General features: G+C 45.3%; 1 protein-coding gene across 6 annotated transcripts in view; it reads right to left on the bottom strand.

Moving 5' to 3' along the window:
* The window catches only part of BCL9 (BCL9 transcription coactivator), a 685,736-nt gene that overhangs the window by 22,112 nt on the left and 646,211 nt on the right, over window positions 1-17,413 (bottom strand). For all 6 annotated transcript variants that reach the window (XM_085621192.1, XM_085621190.1, XM_085621189.1 and 3 more), the window contains 2 exons: window positions 14,820-17,034; window positions 2,276-2,533 (listed from right to left, as the gene is read on the bottom strand). In XM_085621192.1, coding sequence (XP_085477318.1) covers window positions 2,276-2,533; window positions 14,820-17,034 — 2,473 coding nt within the window. The remainder of the gene's footprint in view (window positions 1-2,275; window positions 2,534-14,819; window positions 17,035-17,413) is intronic.

Genomic DNA, 17,413 nt, shown 5'->3' on the forward strand with positions numbered 1-17,413 from the left:
TGGGGTCAATATGGAGTGTTCTTTGCCTAGGATCCGGTGGATCGGGATGGAAAAGATGTTTGGATCCGTTGTCGTTTTTCGGCGCCGAGGACTTTGGCTCAGAGTGGTGTTTTGGCCTGTCCTCTTTAGCTTTAGGAGGGGTTTTTGTCTCTTTTGCTTAGGTGGAATTTTCGACTCCGAAGGTTTAGTCTGTTTTTTCGGTTCCGAAGACTTGGATCGAGTTTGCTTCTGTGCCGCAGAGCCCGGTACCTTGGGTTTTGGGGCCGAAGATTCTGGTGTCGACAGGACCTTGGGTTTATGTTTCGGTGCCGAAGATGGTTTTTCGGCACCGTGGTGTGGCTGGCTCGATCTTGAGCTGCCTGAAGGCTTTGTGGGCTTCGGAGCCGGGCTCAGAGGCTGGGCTTCTGAAGTCTGGTATTGGTGTCGACCCAGACCCGAAGGTGAAGGTGTTGCCGGAGCCTTTTGTTTTTTCAGGGCAGGGGTATCGACGTCAGTACTCGCGCTCTGTTGACCTGGAGTAATCGTCTGGTCTTCGGAGTCCGATTCCACGGCTTCGGAGAGGCTGACTTGTTTATCTCCTGTCTCTTGATCATCTGGGCCTGCCTCGAAGATGTTGTCCGGCACCAAAACAGTTGATCTGGACATTTCGTGACGTTGAGCCCGTTGATCACGTATAGTCTTCTTGGGCCTGAAAGAGTCACAGTCCTGGCAGTGCAGACTCTCGTGTTCTGGTGAGAGACAAAGGTTGCAGCCCTCGTGGACATCTGTGTGTGGGAATTTAGCCCCACACTTGCATTTTTTAAATGGAGTCCTTTCCATATGCTGGTTGATGGCGCCGATCGGCCCAACAGCCCACGCTGACGACCAGACTCGAAAATGTCTTTGGAACTGGATACGCGTCGAGAGAGATTGCGATCGAAACAATACCGTCGAGCGGTGAGAATTTTTGCGCGTCAAAGGGGAATCGAAACGGCATCAACCCAGAGCGCAGAAAATTACATCCAAACCCAATGGCTGAAAAAAAATATCTAAGGATGGAGTCGATGCCCATGCGCACTACTAACCAAAGGAGGAGTCACCTATCTCGTGACTACAAAGACTTCTACAATAACAAAGTGCAAACATCCGAGCCAAACACCAGATTGCGATCTATGCAAAATTATGCGACCAACAGCTCATATGCCTCGAACACAAATCTTTCCACATCGCTTCGTAACATGCTCTAGCTGTGGGCCTACGAGCTTTAAGAATGGTCATACATTTAGGAGGACCATTAAGGTGACCAAATTCTATGACCTTAGCCAAATCGCAAGGTTGAGCGCCTTTGTATTTCAGTGCCTGATTTATTAATGGTTCTGAGGGAGAAGGTCGGGGTTGAAGGGAAGCTACAGAAAGCGAAGAGTGCAGCTGTCCACCAAAACTAGATCTTGTAGCTGACCCTGTGATTGAGACTACTGGGATGCCAGATATTCTTGCAGCAGGTTCATATGTTGTCGAGCATGTGGTAATATTGCGATGCAAAATGACATCATGCCTAAGAGTCGCACAACTTTTTTTTACTGATAAGTGTTGATTAGGTTGAAACTGCTGTAGTAGCGTTTGGATATTTTGAATACTAGCCACATTTGAGCATGCCAAACCCACCTGTTTGTTGAGCAGGACACCTAAATATGGCTGAATCCGTAAAGGTTGAAGGTGTGTTTTTGGTATGTTGATAGTAAATCATAGTTGATGGAAAAGATGGAGTAGTCTGTGTGTGTTTTTGACGAGCCAGTCGTTCAGATATGGGAAGACATGAATGTTCTGTTTGCACAAATGTGCTGTTACTACTGCTAGACATTTGGTGAACACACAGGGTGCGATAGTGACTCCGAATGAGAGCACTTTAAACTGGTAATGCCTTCAACCTATAGAGAATCTGAGGTTTTTGCAATTAGCTGGATGGATCGGGATGAAGTAGCAAGTGCCCTTATAAGGCTAGTGCTGACAAAGTCGTCTTTAAGCAGTGGGATCAAGTCCTGAAGACTCAACATATGGAAGTGTTCGCATTAACGTTCCTAATATTCCACTTCTACCATGGTCTGTGTGCTCTTTTCTCTAATTGGTACTAAAACTAATCTTTATTATACACCTTTCCAGGATTATGAAGAGCTGGCGCCCATCCCAGCACCAGACAAGAACGGCATTACCAGACAAGAACGGCATTACCAGACAAGAACGGCATTACCAGACAAGAACGGCATTACCACAAAGCACTTTATGGGCAGTTACTCACCTTGCATATTATTCAAGGACGGCAGATTAGGTGAACGGGCAGGTGGCGAGTCATCATCAGAGCTTGCTACTGTCTTGATGGCATCGTGATACAGAGGTGTGGAGCTGGGCATGGCAAACTTTGACATCCTAGACATCATAATTGATAGAGGGTTCTGGGAAAGCGTGGGTTCTGGAGGCATAGTGTAGGTGCTACTTGATTGGAGGTTGGGGTGGGCCATGGAAGCAGACTGACAGACAGTTGAAGGAGTTGGACCACCTAAAAATAGAAAGCACATTTCAAATTAACAGCAAAGCCAAAACCTATGATGACCTGATTTTAAACTAAAAGGTTTGTAATGTTCATGCTGGGGACCAGCATTATAGGCCAGACGTCCTTTCAACATTATCCATTACAATGAAACCTGTTCATTAAAGAACGATTTACAACATGATCGTACTGCTGCACCAAATATCTAAATAAGAGTCTACTGCCTCATTTCCAGCCCAAATGTCCATACAAGCATAGAGCTTAGACCTGTAGCTCATTTATGCCAAAATCGACTAGACACTAATGTACTCTACCGTCCTGAAGGTTAAAACATTCATGGTCCTCCTCAGCTACACAAATATATATTCAATCACCCCATGGTAATTGTATGATATGATCTAGAAGTAATATAGTAATGCCTAATTAAAACAGCCATATAGTTCTATCGTCTACCTACCATAAACGCTTGTCAACCATTACTAGCCCATTCTGCAAGAGAAAAGGAAGGTAACATACCATTTACTTCTACAACTATTTATCAATATTTGACCCTACACACAACAGTACAGCCCCTAAATTATTTGTCAATACCGGAGACTTAATTTAGTTAGGATCAACTCAAAAAATATTTGATCCTAACTAAATTAAGTCTCCGGTATTGACTTACAAATAATTTAGGGATTGTATTGTTGTGCTGTATGGTTTTCACACAAGGCAATTTAAACCCCAACAGCTCACAGCAATCAGAATGTCACACTGCTGCGATGCAACAAAAATAAAATTAATTAAATACAATGACATCAGTTGTCAGGATTACAGTCACGGAGAATTCCTAGAGCCCACTCAGGAAAACATAAAAATATTATATCAGCCCCTCGCCAAAAGTGCCCAGTTATCCCCTATCAAAAACATGCGCATAACTTGCCACCAAAACATTGAGGTTGGCTATGTGCTGTCACCATAACCGTACATCCGTATCAGGATTTATTCACAATCTGTGCCACACTGACAGAGCGGACAACACTGACATCATCAGGTGTACAACAAGCTTTAAAAGTAAGTGTCAGGATACTTACACTTTTATAGACAATCTTGGACAGGAAATTCAATTACAAATTCAGCAAATTGCAGTTCTTTTTATAATAATCCAGAACAATGGCTATTTTTCATTCTAGATCAAGTACTCAATCTGCTATTAGACTAAAGGACATAAGAATCTGTATATTGGTTCTAAAGTACATATTTTTCCACTTCTTCTTAGACTCATCAAATAAACTTAAAGATGTCCCACCATCACTGCATCATACTGCAAGACTGGGCAAGCAATGCTGGTTTACTGAAGAATTTGCATAGGTTGGGGAATGCACAAACTGACTGTCAAGCTCAGTGAAATACAACAGTCCGTGGCACACAGTCCGAAATAGCACACTACAAGGATCGTTATCTGGATCTATAAACTTTATTCATGACAGTAACACATAAGGAAGTACAAGGACATTTTACCAATTCTTTCACACAATCAACCACAGTCAATTGATCTACAGAAAACACACAACTACATTAAAGGGAACATGGATCAAGAAAGTGTCATGGTGTTATACCAGCAGCAGAATTAGCTCTACAAATGTGGAAAACATGAAACACCGCTAACCCGGTCGTTACAACTTTTATCATGCTCTATTTACACCTTAAAGCAGCTGTTTCATCTAGCCATTGTTTCTCTCTTCCGTCTAACCCAGTTCTAGGACGAGTTTCATTTACATATGTATCAAGTTAATGTTAATTGTTAAAGTTACGAATTAGTTTTGAGCGGATATTAAAGATGTCCAACAATGATTTTACACTCAGTCCAGCATTTAGAAATGGCAACTCAGATTGGTTTTACACTTTAGATGCATCAGTATGAATTTTCCAAACATAAATATCCAGGAAATTCATTCTACAGCCTCTCAAAACCAAGCAACGTGGCATTCCTAACAAGCAAGGCCTTCCACAAATAGCTGGAGCCACTAGCAATGAACATTATGTTACTTACCCAGTACGCATCTGTTCTTGGCATGTAGAGCTGTAGATTCACATGCTTTGCATACTCCTGCCATCTAGTGTTGGGTTCGGATGTTTGCAAGTTGTTTTTGTTCGAAGAAGTCTTTTTCAGTCACAAGGTAGGTGACTCTTCCTTTCGGTGATAATGCACATGGGCATCAACTCCATTGTTAGATTGTTTTCCCGCAGAGGGTGAGAATGGAGTTAGTATGTGTAGACTAGAGATGTCCATGCATATTAATGTGACTTAAGAACTACAACAACTTCAGGAAACCGGGAGCATGTGAATCTATAGCTCTACCTGCCAAGAACAGATGCTTACTGGGTAAGTAACATTATCCGTTCGAGGCACGCGAGCTGTAGATTACATGCTTTGCATAGACTATATAGCAGTAAACTCCCAAAGCGGTAGCTAACCTGTAGTAGTTGTTTGAAACAGTTTTAAGTACTGCTTGACCTACATTTGCCTGTTGTCTTGCTAACGCATCTACACAATAGTGTTTGGTTGTGTGTAGATTTAGATTCCGTATATAGGTTTCTCGATTTATGCACTTATATAAGGTACAATTCATATTGCCTTTATTTAGGCATAGAAAATCCAGCCCATATTTAGGCATTGTCCATGCTAACCAAATACAGGCATGCTCTCCTACACCCGTCAATCCACGTCACAACGAGTTCTTGGAAAACCAGACTCTTAAGCCTTTAAGAATTTCCCTTGCTTGGATATTGATTTCTCCAAGAACTCATTTATTATGCATGAACATCTATTCCTTAGGGGTTCATTCATGACGTTCCGATGCCCGACTTTTATGTCAATACAGGCATTCCTGAACACCTTCAAGGTATAAATATACCTGCACTTGCCCTGGCAAACCACAGTTCCGGTACGGTCCAGTTCGACTGCCTACTTGCGGTTCGCCACAGCAAGTTCGGAAGGAGATAGAGTTCCCGCCTGATGCACTGACCAGATGCTGTCATCCTCCTCGCAGAGAATCCAGCTCCAGTGTTTGATTCCCCGTGCGGGGTGTTCGATATCGAGTCCCGGAAAGATTCCGACCTCACACATTCTAAGGTATGGAGCAGACTAGAACTTGGGGAAACATTTGGCAACTCTTGGCAAAACTAAAACTATAGCTAGCTATACTTTAGAAAACAGCACCTACTTCTTACCTCGCACTACACTTAGGTTAGGTACACTGGGGTAGAACTATTTAGAAGCATCAGATGAGTATTCACATTTTAGCCTGTTATTTATGTATTTTATGAATATATGTCATAGCTACAAACCATGCTATTGCAGTATTATTTTACTGCTAACCCTGTACGTATTCTACTTCGCATCCTGTCTCACGATTGTAGCAGTTTGTATCTCTTGCATGAGAAATAAGACTGTTCAATAAACCCCTTTTGTATTGAAACGCCCGTCTCTATTTCTGTGCAACTCTGTAGAAGTGCAGCATGCACGATTGACTGAGTGAAACTTATCTATTGTTTCCACGGTTCTGAGATTGTTCTGACTCTAAGGGAAACAAAGTTGTCATGTTTATGTGGTTGTCAGAAACTAATCCCTTCTTGTATAGTCGAGAAGTTTCTAGTGACCTCTGAGTTAGCTGGCACACACAAGTAATTAAGTTTAATGTACTCGATAGAGACATACCGACCTCAGTCCTATGTCAAAACTATAGTGTATATTATGCCAATGTGCAGAGCCTATCAGGGATATAGGAACTACACTACAGTTTGGTGAATGTGTGCGGTGTAGATAATGTTGCTGCATTACAAATATCAGCTATGGGAATATTTCCCAAGAAGGCCATAGTAGCCCCTATTTTGCGAGTAGAATGCGCTCTAGGGGCTCCTAACAAAGTTCTCTTTGCTTTAACAGAACATGTTTGGATACATTTAACAATCCATCTTGCAATACCCTACTTAGATATAGGATTGCCCTTGTGAGGTGGAGAAAAAGCAACAAATAGTTGCTTTGTTTTCCTAAATTCTTTGATTCTTTCTATGTAGTAAAGTATAGCACATCTAACATCAAGTGTGTGTAGAGCTCGTTCTGCTACAGAATCAGGTTGAGGAAAGAACACGGGTAACTCAACCGATTGATATGAAAAGCAGAAACTACTTTAGGAAGAAATTTAGGATTGGTTCGAAGAACTACTATATCCTTGTGAAGTTGAAACAAAAAGGCTATTGTATAGTTAAAGACTGAAGTTCACCAACTCTTCTTTAATGAGGTTATCGCTATGAGGAAAGCAACTTTCCATGATAGGAATTGTAATTGACATTTGTGCATTGGTTCAAAAGGTGGACCCATAACCCTTGTAAGGACTATGTTTAAGTTCCACTCTGGAGCAGGGGGAATTCTTGGTGGTATCACCCTTTTTAAACCTTTCATGAAGGCTTTGAGCACTTGCATCCTGAACAGAGATAAGTGTTGTTTATTTTGCAAGTATGCACCTACGGCTGCAAGATGCAAACAAATGGATGTGTGAGCTAATCCACATTGCTGTAAATGCAACCGATAAATGATCTTCTGTACAGAAGCATCAAGTGGATTGATATTGTTGCTGTTACAATAGACAAACCGTTTCCATTTTCAGTAGTAGGCTTTCTAGCCTCCTTGAGAATATTCATACAGTCTGGTGGTATTTGTAAATAACCAAACTCTGACTTCAGGAGCCAAAATGCTAGGCTGAGTTCTCTAGGATTTGGATGCCTGTTTTCTCCATGGCTGAGTGAGGAGACAGGGCTTGAGATGTAGCTTTTGATGTGGAACCACTGAGAGTTCTAACAGGGTGGTGTACCAAGGTTGACAAGCCCACGTGGAGGATACAAAGATCAGTGTGAGGGACGTTTGTCTGAGCTTCCGAACCAGTAACGGAATTAGTGGGAGAGGCGGAAAACCATAAGCAAATATCCCTAACTAATTCATCCCTAGAGCACTGCCTCGGGATGCTGGGTGTGGGAACCTGGATGCGAAGTATGGGCATTTCGCGATGTGTACTGTGGCAAACAGATCCATCTGTGGAAAACCCCATTTTTGAAAGTAGGGAAGAAGAATTTGGGGATGAAGTTCCCACTCGTGTACTTGCTGCCTGTGTCTGCTGAGCAGGTCTACAATCTGATGGTCTACTCCTGGAAGGTGTTCTGTTAGGAGACAGATTTTGTGGTGAATCACTCAACTCCAAATGCTTTGTGCAAGGCGCAACAGCTGGAGAGTGTGAGTCCCTCCCTGTTTCTGTAGGTAGTACATTGCTGTCATGTTGTCTGTGCGAACTAAGACAGTCTTGCCTACAAGTTGGGTGAGAAAAGCTTTGAGTGCTAGGAACACTGCTAGAAGTTCCAGGTAGTTGATGTGGAGATGGTTGTGATTGTCCGACCACAGCCCCTGTACTGTGTAATGTTGGAGATGTGCACCCCAACCTGTTAACGATGCGTCTGCTGTCAGTATAGTTTGTGGAATCGGGTCTATGAAAGGTCGCAGTTTTGCTAAGTTTTGAGGGTTCTACCACTGCAGAGAGCGATGGGTGCGGCAGTCTACCAACACTCTATTAATAGACCCTGTGATTGATTCCACTAACGCGCTAGACATTCTTGCAGAGAACGCATGTGAAGTCTTGCATGAGGTACGATTGCAATGCAGGATGCCATCATTCCCATCCCAGCAGTTGCATGAAGAATCTGGCAGGTAATGATTGGTTGGGTTGAAATTGTAACAGTGTGGCCTGAATATTCTGAAGGCTAGCTATATTGGGAGTGGCTAGAGCTTTGAGTGTTGAGGGAAGCTCCCAGATAAGATTGCACTTGTGCCGGACATAGGTGACATTTTTGTGCATTTGTGAAAACCCAACTGGTGAAGTAGGTGTACTGTTGTCTGAGTGTGTGGTATACAGTTCTGGTAAGTGCCCGCTTTGATATGCCAGTCGTCCAGGTAAGGGAAGACATGTATACATTGTCTTCTGAGATGAGCTGCCACTACTGCGAGACATTTGGTGAATACTCTGGGGGCTGTGGTGATGCCGAATGGAAGTACCTTGAACTGGTAATGTTTGCCTGCTATCACAAACCTGAGGTATTTGCGAAGAATTGGAATATGAAAGTATGAGTCTTTTAGATCTAGAGTAGACAAAGTCGCCCTGCTGCAAGAGGGGAAGTACATGAAGAGTTACCATGTTAAAGTGCTCTTACAATATGCATTTTTGTAATTTTATTTTTTGTAACCCTCTGAGATCTAGAATAGGTCTCAAGGAGCCATCCTTTTTGGGAATCCAAGTAAAGGGAATAAACCCCTGACCCTTGGTACTGAAGTGGGACTGGTTCTTTAGCCCCTTTGAGTAATAAAGATTGCATTTCTTGTTGAAGCAAGTGCTTGTGGTCTTGTGATATTTTGTGAGATCGAGGAGGAATGTTTGGAGGATTGTTGATCAGCTCCAGGCAATAACTATGTTGGATAATTCCAAGCACCCATTTGCCTGTTCATGATTTCCAAATGTTGAGAAAGTCTTAAAGTCTTCCTCCGACAGGTGTGGAATAGTCGGAGGTAAGTGTTGGGAAGTCACTCTTTACTTGAGGAAGGGGAAGTGCGAGGTGTGGTGTTTTTTTTACCTCTGCCCCTGGGACTGTTTCCGCTATAACCTCCTCTGAAAAATCCAGTTTAGGGGGTACAGTGTCTATTTTTGGATCCGGTGGTGTTGTAGACAAGTCTTTGCTTTTCGGCACTGATGCTTTTGGAGCAGAGCCTGAATGTCCTTTCGGTGCAGAGGATTTCGACTCCGATGGATGTTTGTGTTTCGTTGTCGAATGTTTCGGTTCAGAACCCATCCTGGATTTAGAGCTGAAAGATTTAGGCTCGGAAGTGGGCTTTGGCCGGCTTGGTCCCAAGCCGGACGGCTTTTCAGAGTTTCAGTGCTGAGCCATGAGGCGGAAAGTGCCGACCTTGGCCTTCAGGTGGAGTCACAGCCTTAGATTTCTTAGGGACAGGGGGAGGGGGGAAAAGGTGTCTTCAGTACGGACGTCCCCTTGTCCCTGAGGAACATCGTCTTCAGGTCAATTAGTAAGTCTGATTCAGAGTCAGACGCAGCTGAAGCCAGCTCCTCCTCTAGCGCGGATACCTCTTCCTGTTCGGAGTCTTCACCGAAGAGGTACGGTGTGACATCCAACCGCTGCATCTCTCTATGTCAAGCCAGACTATCACGGTGAATTTTCTTTAATCTGAAAGATCAGCACGCGTCGCAGTCTTGCTCTTTTTTCTCGGGGGACAAGCACAAATTACACTCTATGAGAGTCCGTATGCGGATATTTCACATGGCAAAGGGGACAGAATTTAAAAGGAGTCTGTTCTAGCGACGAGGAGGCGATCGGACGCAGATGGGCCGAAAGACCGCCCACAGATCTTCCGGTCGAAATGTTAAAGTTTCTTGAAATTCAAATCGAACTGCGGAAAGAGAAAGCACGTTCGACAACAATACCATTGAGGTAGAAAGAAGTACACACTGAGGGGGAACCTGAGGATCGATTCCGAAGCGGGGCGCAGCAATACCCGTCCGAACCGGATGGTGGAAAAAAAACTATCTAAAAATGGAGACGATGTCCATGCGCACTATCACCGAAAGGAGAAGTCGCCTACCTCATGACTGGAAAGACTTCTTCGAACAAAAACAACTTGCAAACATCTGGACTCTATACTAGATGGCAAGAGTATGCAAAGCATGTGATCTACAGCTCACATGCCTCGAACATTATAATTATTAGAGCTGTAAGTTACCTTTGGTAAAGCTTTGTCTGGTAGAGACTAACTGCAAATTTCTTACCTTGGACTATCCCCAGGCATCAGACTGGATCTGGAAGATTTTCGAGCAGTACCGCTGAGCGCCGGTAGGTTGCGTCGTCCGTGCCGGAAATTATATGCATAGTACCTATTTATGCACCAACTCCGTACGCTGAATTCAGTTACTTTAACGACAACCACTGGTGTGAAAAACTAAGGCCCTGAGAAGGGTGTTCCCTAAAGCATAATCTGTTCGCAGAGAAGGGAGGGGCAATAAGGAATATGCGGCTAGATGGAGTCTCTACCAGATAAAGCAATACCGAAGGTAAGTAACTGACTTCTAGCCCTAGATTCCTTACCTTAGAATAGATTCACAAGCAATACCTCCCCGGAGGTGGGACTGCGAATCCAATTAAATCAGAAAGTGCTGCAGGACCTAACAGGCGATGTGCCTGTCACGACAGACCTGATTGTCCAGTCAATGTGATGAATGTGTGCAGTGAGGCCCACGCTGCTGCCTGACTGATGTCCAGGGCCGGAAAGACATGGGCCAACGCAGAGGTCATCGCTTTGGCTCTGGTGGAGTGGGCTCGCAAGCCCTCAGAGGGTTGCTTCATGGCCAATGCATAGCAGATCTTGATGCATAGGGCAATCCATCGCAAGATGGTCCTTTCTGCACTGCTTTCCCTTTCTATGATCCTACATAAGCCAAAAGTAATTCTTTCATACGGTCAATGTAGAACGGCAACGCTCTTTTTGGGTCCAGACAGTGGAGTCTCTGCTCCTCTTTAAGGGATGAGGTGGAGCAAAGAAGGCAGACAGGGTGATATTCTGGCCCACATGGAAGGCAGTCGCAACCTTCGGAAGGAAGGAGGTACTTGTCTGAGAACAAGCTTGTCCGGGTAGAAGCGGGTATGATGGTGCATGACAACGCCTGCAATTCGCTGACCCTCCTGGCTGATGCAATGGCCACTAAAAAGGCAGCCTTTAAGGTCAAGAGCCTAAGACATCAATTGTGCAACAGCGCGAATGGTGCACACGAGAAAGGGGAGGACCAAGTTGAAGTCCGACAGGCATGTTGAATGGCAAAGGTGGAAACGTGTTGCAGGTCATTAAAGAACGTAGCCACAACAGAGGACATAAACAGAGAAGGTTGGTCTGGTAAACTCAAGAATGCTGAAATGGCAGAGATAAGCCTGCCCTACTAGTCCAAAAACAATGCAGACAGAACCTTAGATAAGGGTGCAGAAAGGGGGTCAACGTTGTGGGAGGCTCACCATGACACAAATTTGTTCTAACAGCAGGCGTTGAAGTATGCCTGGCTGCCAGAATAAAAGTACAGACTTTGGAGGAAGGTTGAAAGCTTTCAACTGTCGCCACTTAATCTCCACACATGTAGGTGGAGGGCACGTAGGTTTGGATGCAGAATCCTCCCCTGTTGCTACAACAGGAGATCCTCTAGAAGGAGCATTCTGACTGAAGGATTGATGGTCATGCTCTGCAGCTCGAAACCAAACTCTCCGTGCCCAATCCAGAGACACTAGAATGGCAGGACCGGTCGTCCTGATCTTCTTGCAAACCCTGGGCAGGAGTTGTTTTGGCAGAAAGGAATACATTAGGCAAGAACTCCACTTGAGACAAAAAAGCAACTCCAAGCTAGAGTTGCATTGGAAACTCCAGGGAGCCGTTCGGCACCAGACGACGAACATCTGGCTCCATGCCAGAGTCTGGAATTATGACGGGGGTGGTGCCACCTAGGGGCGTCGGCATTGGCGCTGAGGATGGTTATCGGCCTCACTGGCAGCTCCGCTCTGGAGTCACAGGGCTCAACTGGTGCGGAGGGCAAATCTGCCGGCTTGGGTCCAGTAGGGGCCCCTCTTGGGTCCATGGGGCCCAAAGCCACTCCAGATGGGCTGTGCCACCCAAATATCAGGCGCATGGCCTCATAAAACTACTTCAGCTGGGCTGCTCCGGCAAAATCGCGGAAGCACGGCACGGACCCAGGTTCCGGTTCTCTTGACTCGCGGGCCTGGATTGCCGAGGCTCTAGCCTCTCATCGGAAGACTCAGACGGACGCTTTAGAAGTCGTAGATCCATTAGACTTCTTTTGCTTGTTGGACTTCCCCGATGACTTGGAATGAGAACTATCGTCAGGAAGGGCTCTGCGAAATGTCCTGGGACCTTCCAAGAGAACAGGACCATGAGCGTTGTGGAGTGTATCGATGTCGGGCGGTGAGGAGCTTCAGGGAGCGCTACCTCAGCGCCATGGAATGCATGGGTGGCAGTCCTCACAGGTCTTGGAGTCGCGCTCCCGCTCCAAGCACCACAAACACAGCAAGTGGGGGTCTGTCACTGACATTTGCCGGTGACAGGCCCCTTATGGTTTGAAACCTGTCAGTTCCTTGGGTGACATGACCTCACACGAGGAGGAAACTCTCAAAATAGTTTGACAATGTCGAAAAAAGTCAGTCAGAAAATTGTGGGGTAGCTCATACCAGATCAGCGCTATCTGGCGCGGAAATTTAAAGAACAGACGTAAGCGCGCAAAGGTGCCTCCTATATATATACCCCACACGTCACTTCCGGCGCTGACAAGGCGGAACCGAATGATCCCACCTACAAGCACACAGAGGTACTACTCGAAAATCTGCCAGATCCAATCTGATGCTCGGGACTATTATAAGGTAAGGAATCTGTGGCTAGAAGTCTATATCAGATTATAAATTATGCAACATACATAATACTAATCTGGTGACTGGGGTGGTCCCATCACAGAGAATGAGATCAAAATAGCACTGAGGGAAGTAGGGAATAATAAATTGCCAGGCATCGATGGCCTCGCCTCTGAATTTTACCAGATGTGCACCTACTTGCTGTCTTCGCTTTTGGTCGAAGTGAACAAGAAAATGCTAGACAAAGGTTTGCTCCTCATAACGTCTAGGGAGGCCCTGATAATTTTTATTCCCATGCCAGAAAAGGAGGCCCGGATGTGTCCTAATACAGACATCCCTGTATGCTGAATTTGGATTTTCCTCAGCAGAGTCTCTGTTGACTGCCCAGGCCCATATCTGCGGTCTCTGATGCATCCCAACCAGAATAGTTTTATTACCACCAGGAGCACATCCTTAAATAATAGGAGGCTATTTCAAATCCTTGAGGGCTGACTGGGAACACCACCCAGACTCTCTGGTTTTGTCGATCAACCTACAAAAGTCCCTCAACGAGGTGAACTAGAACTACCTATGGGCAGTGATGTGGCGTATGTCCCTGGAAATTGGATGGGAGAGATGGGTTGTGCTCTATACAGCTCTCCAGGCGACAGCTAGCACCAGATTGACAAAACTGAGGGTATAATGGGAGGATGCGGATGGTGCAACAATGCTAGAACTAAGGGACAAGGAGAGGCAATACATTGTGGCTGAACCTCGAACCATAACCAGGACTACCAGATTCAGGTATACACAGTTTAATTTCTTACACATCAGCTACCTTGCACCACGCTGGTTGAATGTCATCTGCCAAACTACAGACAAAATGTGACCAAGGTGTGTCTCGGGTGACAGACTTCCTACAAATAAAATGGACATGCCCCGTTATAAAGGGATTTTAGCAGGAGGTTACTGCAACCCTAGGGAAAATATACATTGGGCACCCCTGCTTATAATAGATGCTATTGGGCCTGTAAATTGCCAGATTTCAAAAAGGGTTAATACCAGGTTCATGGACTCTACCCTGGTGCTGGCCCGTCACACTATAGCAATCCATTGGAGATCCCTTGAGGGCTCCCCCTAGTGTCAATGGAAGAAAGCGGTGAAAAATGGGCAGGAGCAAAGGTCACTGCTTTGTTTAATGAGAAACATGGAAGTTGCACGAGCACCCTTACAGACTATCTTTGGAATGAACTGGTAGACACCTTTGCTGAACGCGATATATAGATTTATTATTAATATTATTCTGTTTATTCTGGATATAGAGCTGGGAGGGCATCCACAGCGACAGAGTGCAAACTAGGCCCAGACTGCTTGGGGCTGGTGGATGGCAGTCAGTGTACGTACAGCTGTGTAGTTTTGACTGACTCATGATGTGTAAGCTCACAGACAAATGGACCAGGCGATGTTTAATGTCTTTTTTTCCTGTTTATCAAGTTTTTATGCTTTTAATGTTACTATTAGTGAAATCACTTGCTGTTGAGACTCCACATGACCCAGACACCAGCTAAACACTGCATTTAACATCAACGATGATGCAATTACACATAAAAAAAAGGCGATGAGAATGCATAACCTGTTGATGACAAAACTAGAAAGCAACAAACAAGGTTTTTAAAAAATACTATTTTGCTAAGCAGATTGCGCTCCAGAAAACGTCTGTTACTCCAATGTTAATCCCAACAACAAATTTCTGTTCCTCCAAGTAAAGTACAAACTATGGCAATAAATAGTGGAAAACTACTATTACAGAGCAGAGACAACTCACCAGATTCAACGTTTCCCATCATGGCTGGTGAGGAAATGCCTATAGGTTGTTTGTGAGGGTTTGGAGGGATTCCTGGACTTTGCATGGGAGGCTTTGGAGAGGACGTCCACCCGGGAGAGGGTACAGGGAGGGATGGAGACTTTAGATGGACTGGGGACGCAGCAGCAGACCCTAAAACAGGGGGTGATTTAATGGAAGCGGCAGCTGCAGCAGTAGGGCCAGTCAACATCCCAGCCAGCTGTGATGGAGTTTGAGGAGACTTTAGATTCCCAGATGGAGAGCCCAGCATTGGAGACTGGACCTGGCGCATGGTTGGTGATTTCAGAGGATTGACTCCGGGAGAGTTCACCTGACTGCCTGCAGCAGACACACTATCGGAAGGCTTACGTCCCAGGCCACGCTGACCAGGGGGTGCAACACCGAGGTTGCCCGAATTAGCAATTGGGTTGAGAGGTAGTGGTGGCATGTGGCTGAGTCTATTGTTAGTCCTTTGGTCAGGGCCCATTTGTTCTCTGGGATTCCGTAGCACGCCACCTGGATTCTGAGACATGGGGAAAAAAGATCTGGATCCCATTGCAAACTCTGGGTGGGGATGGTCACCAAACTGCGAAGGAAGCATTTTCTGCTGAGATGGATGCATTTCATGTCCACCAGCTCTCATTTTCATAATCTCTTCCTGGACCATGCCCGCCTCTCTCATTTTTTGTGACAGCATTTGCTGGTTGGAGTTCATCATGTTTATATCCACCTTCATATTCATATTTCCGGGTCCCAGCCCAAATTCTACATCCCTTCCAGGGCCCATCGGTGTAGGCATGCCTTTATGGAACTCCGGCCTAGAGGGACTCATGGACCCCTCTCTTGACATTCGTGGGAACATGTTACTTCCAGGCTCCATGCGTCTCTGCGGGGGCATCCCTCTATTCATTTCCATACCAGGCCTAATGTTATCCATACCCATACTCAGCTGCTTCTCAGACATCTGTTGCTGGAATATTTCCTCTTGTAAAGACTGAGGGTTTGGAAACCGTTCACCTCGGCCAGGCCCACTAAAGACTCCTCGTCCTGGTGGGAAGTTTCGTCCATCTGACATTTTTGGCACATCTTCTGGCCAATTGACTCCGGACAGCCCAGATCTAGTTTGCTGGTTGGGAGCGCTGGGGCTCTCCATGTCTGGGTTCATCATACCTACAAATCCAGGAAGCCGCTGCATAGGTTCCCCAGGAATATTTGGATGGGGTGCCATACCCTTTGGAAGATTATGAGGCATGTTCATTCCGTCAGGGAAAGGCTCAGGCCCACCTGGACCCCAACCTTCACCTGGATTCATCTGGTATGGTGGCGGTGGACCTCTCACAACCCCTCGTGGCCCATGCTGATGTAACATCATATCCTGCAAGGAACGCTGGTGGACAACAACCTGTTCTTGCTTTCTTCTCTTTTCCTCATAGAATTCTTGCTGCAGCTTTAGCCAGGCCACTTGTTCTGGTGTCATATGGTCGAGATGGTCACCAGACTGTGGGTTCATAAGCTGTGGCACCATGTCCTCTGGAGAAAAGGGCATGTCTCTAGGTCCCTGAGGACCAAACGGAATCCCACCATCAATGGGGGGTGCAGATCCTTTACTTAAACTTTGGGACTGAGCCATCATAGCCTGTAATGGGCCTTCCGGTTTCTTCTGAGAACCATCCAGCAGTCCAGGAAGCTGCTGAGGACCTCCGCTTTGGCCTGCACTTTCTTTAAGAGCAAATTCCCGCTCGTCTGGGAAAAGCATACGCTGAATATCTCTCAGAGTCTGTAAGGAGCGCTCACGGTGTTCCAGCTGCTCCTGTGAAAGTCCATCTGGGTTTTCTCCTATGTTTAACAGATCCCCACCAGATACCTGCTGGGAGGATCCTTTTGGTTCTGCTTTGGAGTCAACTGGAGGGGCACCAGTCCCCTGGGGTATTGGGCTAGGTTCTTGGTTGTCAGGAGATGTTTGCCTGGATCCTTCCGATTGTAACAAGGGAGCATTTACAGGACTTCGGGAAATTTTACTTTCCACTGCAGCAGTGTCCTGATCAGGTGGACAATGTGAGTCTGTTGGTTTGGAAGGAGGGTCTGGAATTGGTGTGTTTGACTGCTGTTTGATGGTTGGTGATTGGTGTTGCTCTTGAGAAGGTGGAGACTGAATTTGGGTTTTCTGATCAGTTCGAACAGTGGTGCTTTGAATATTCTGAAAAAGAAAAACAAAATGAATGTTCAATCAAGTAAAGCAGCTCTGCCACAAGCTTTTATCATTCATAATCATTTCATAATCCTGCAATATCAGTCAACTGTCTATGACCTACACAAAAAGTAAAGTGTGTTGCATTAGACTAGCTGGATGAACTAAGTATAAGAAAATATGCAAATACTCACAAAAACTAAAAGCAGGGGTTAGGGAAACTTGCAGAATATCATGGGAAAAATTTGAGAAAAGAAACAGAATGCTTAAGTTGTAAAATGCATATTTTAGCAGAGACAAACTCAATCACAATGATCTAAGCTGATAAAAATAATGATGTTTCCTCGTTCCACAAAGTGATTCCAAACTACCTGGTGGAAGCTTACTC

Source organism: Triturus cristatus, chromosome 8, assembly GCF_964204655.1.
Source record: "Triturus cristatus chromosome 8, aTriCri1.1, whole genome shotgun sequence".
Classification (NCBI taxonomy): Eukaryota; Metazoa; Chordata; class Amphibia; order Caudata; family Salamandridae; genus Triturus; species Triturus cristatus.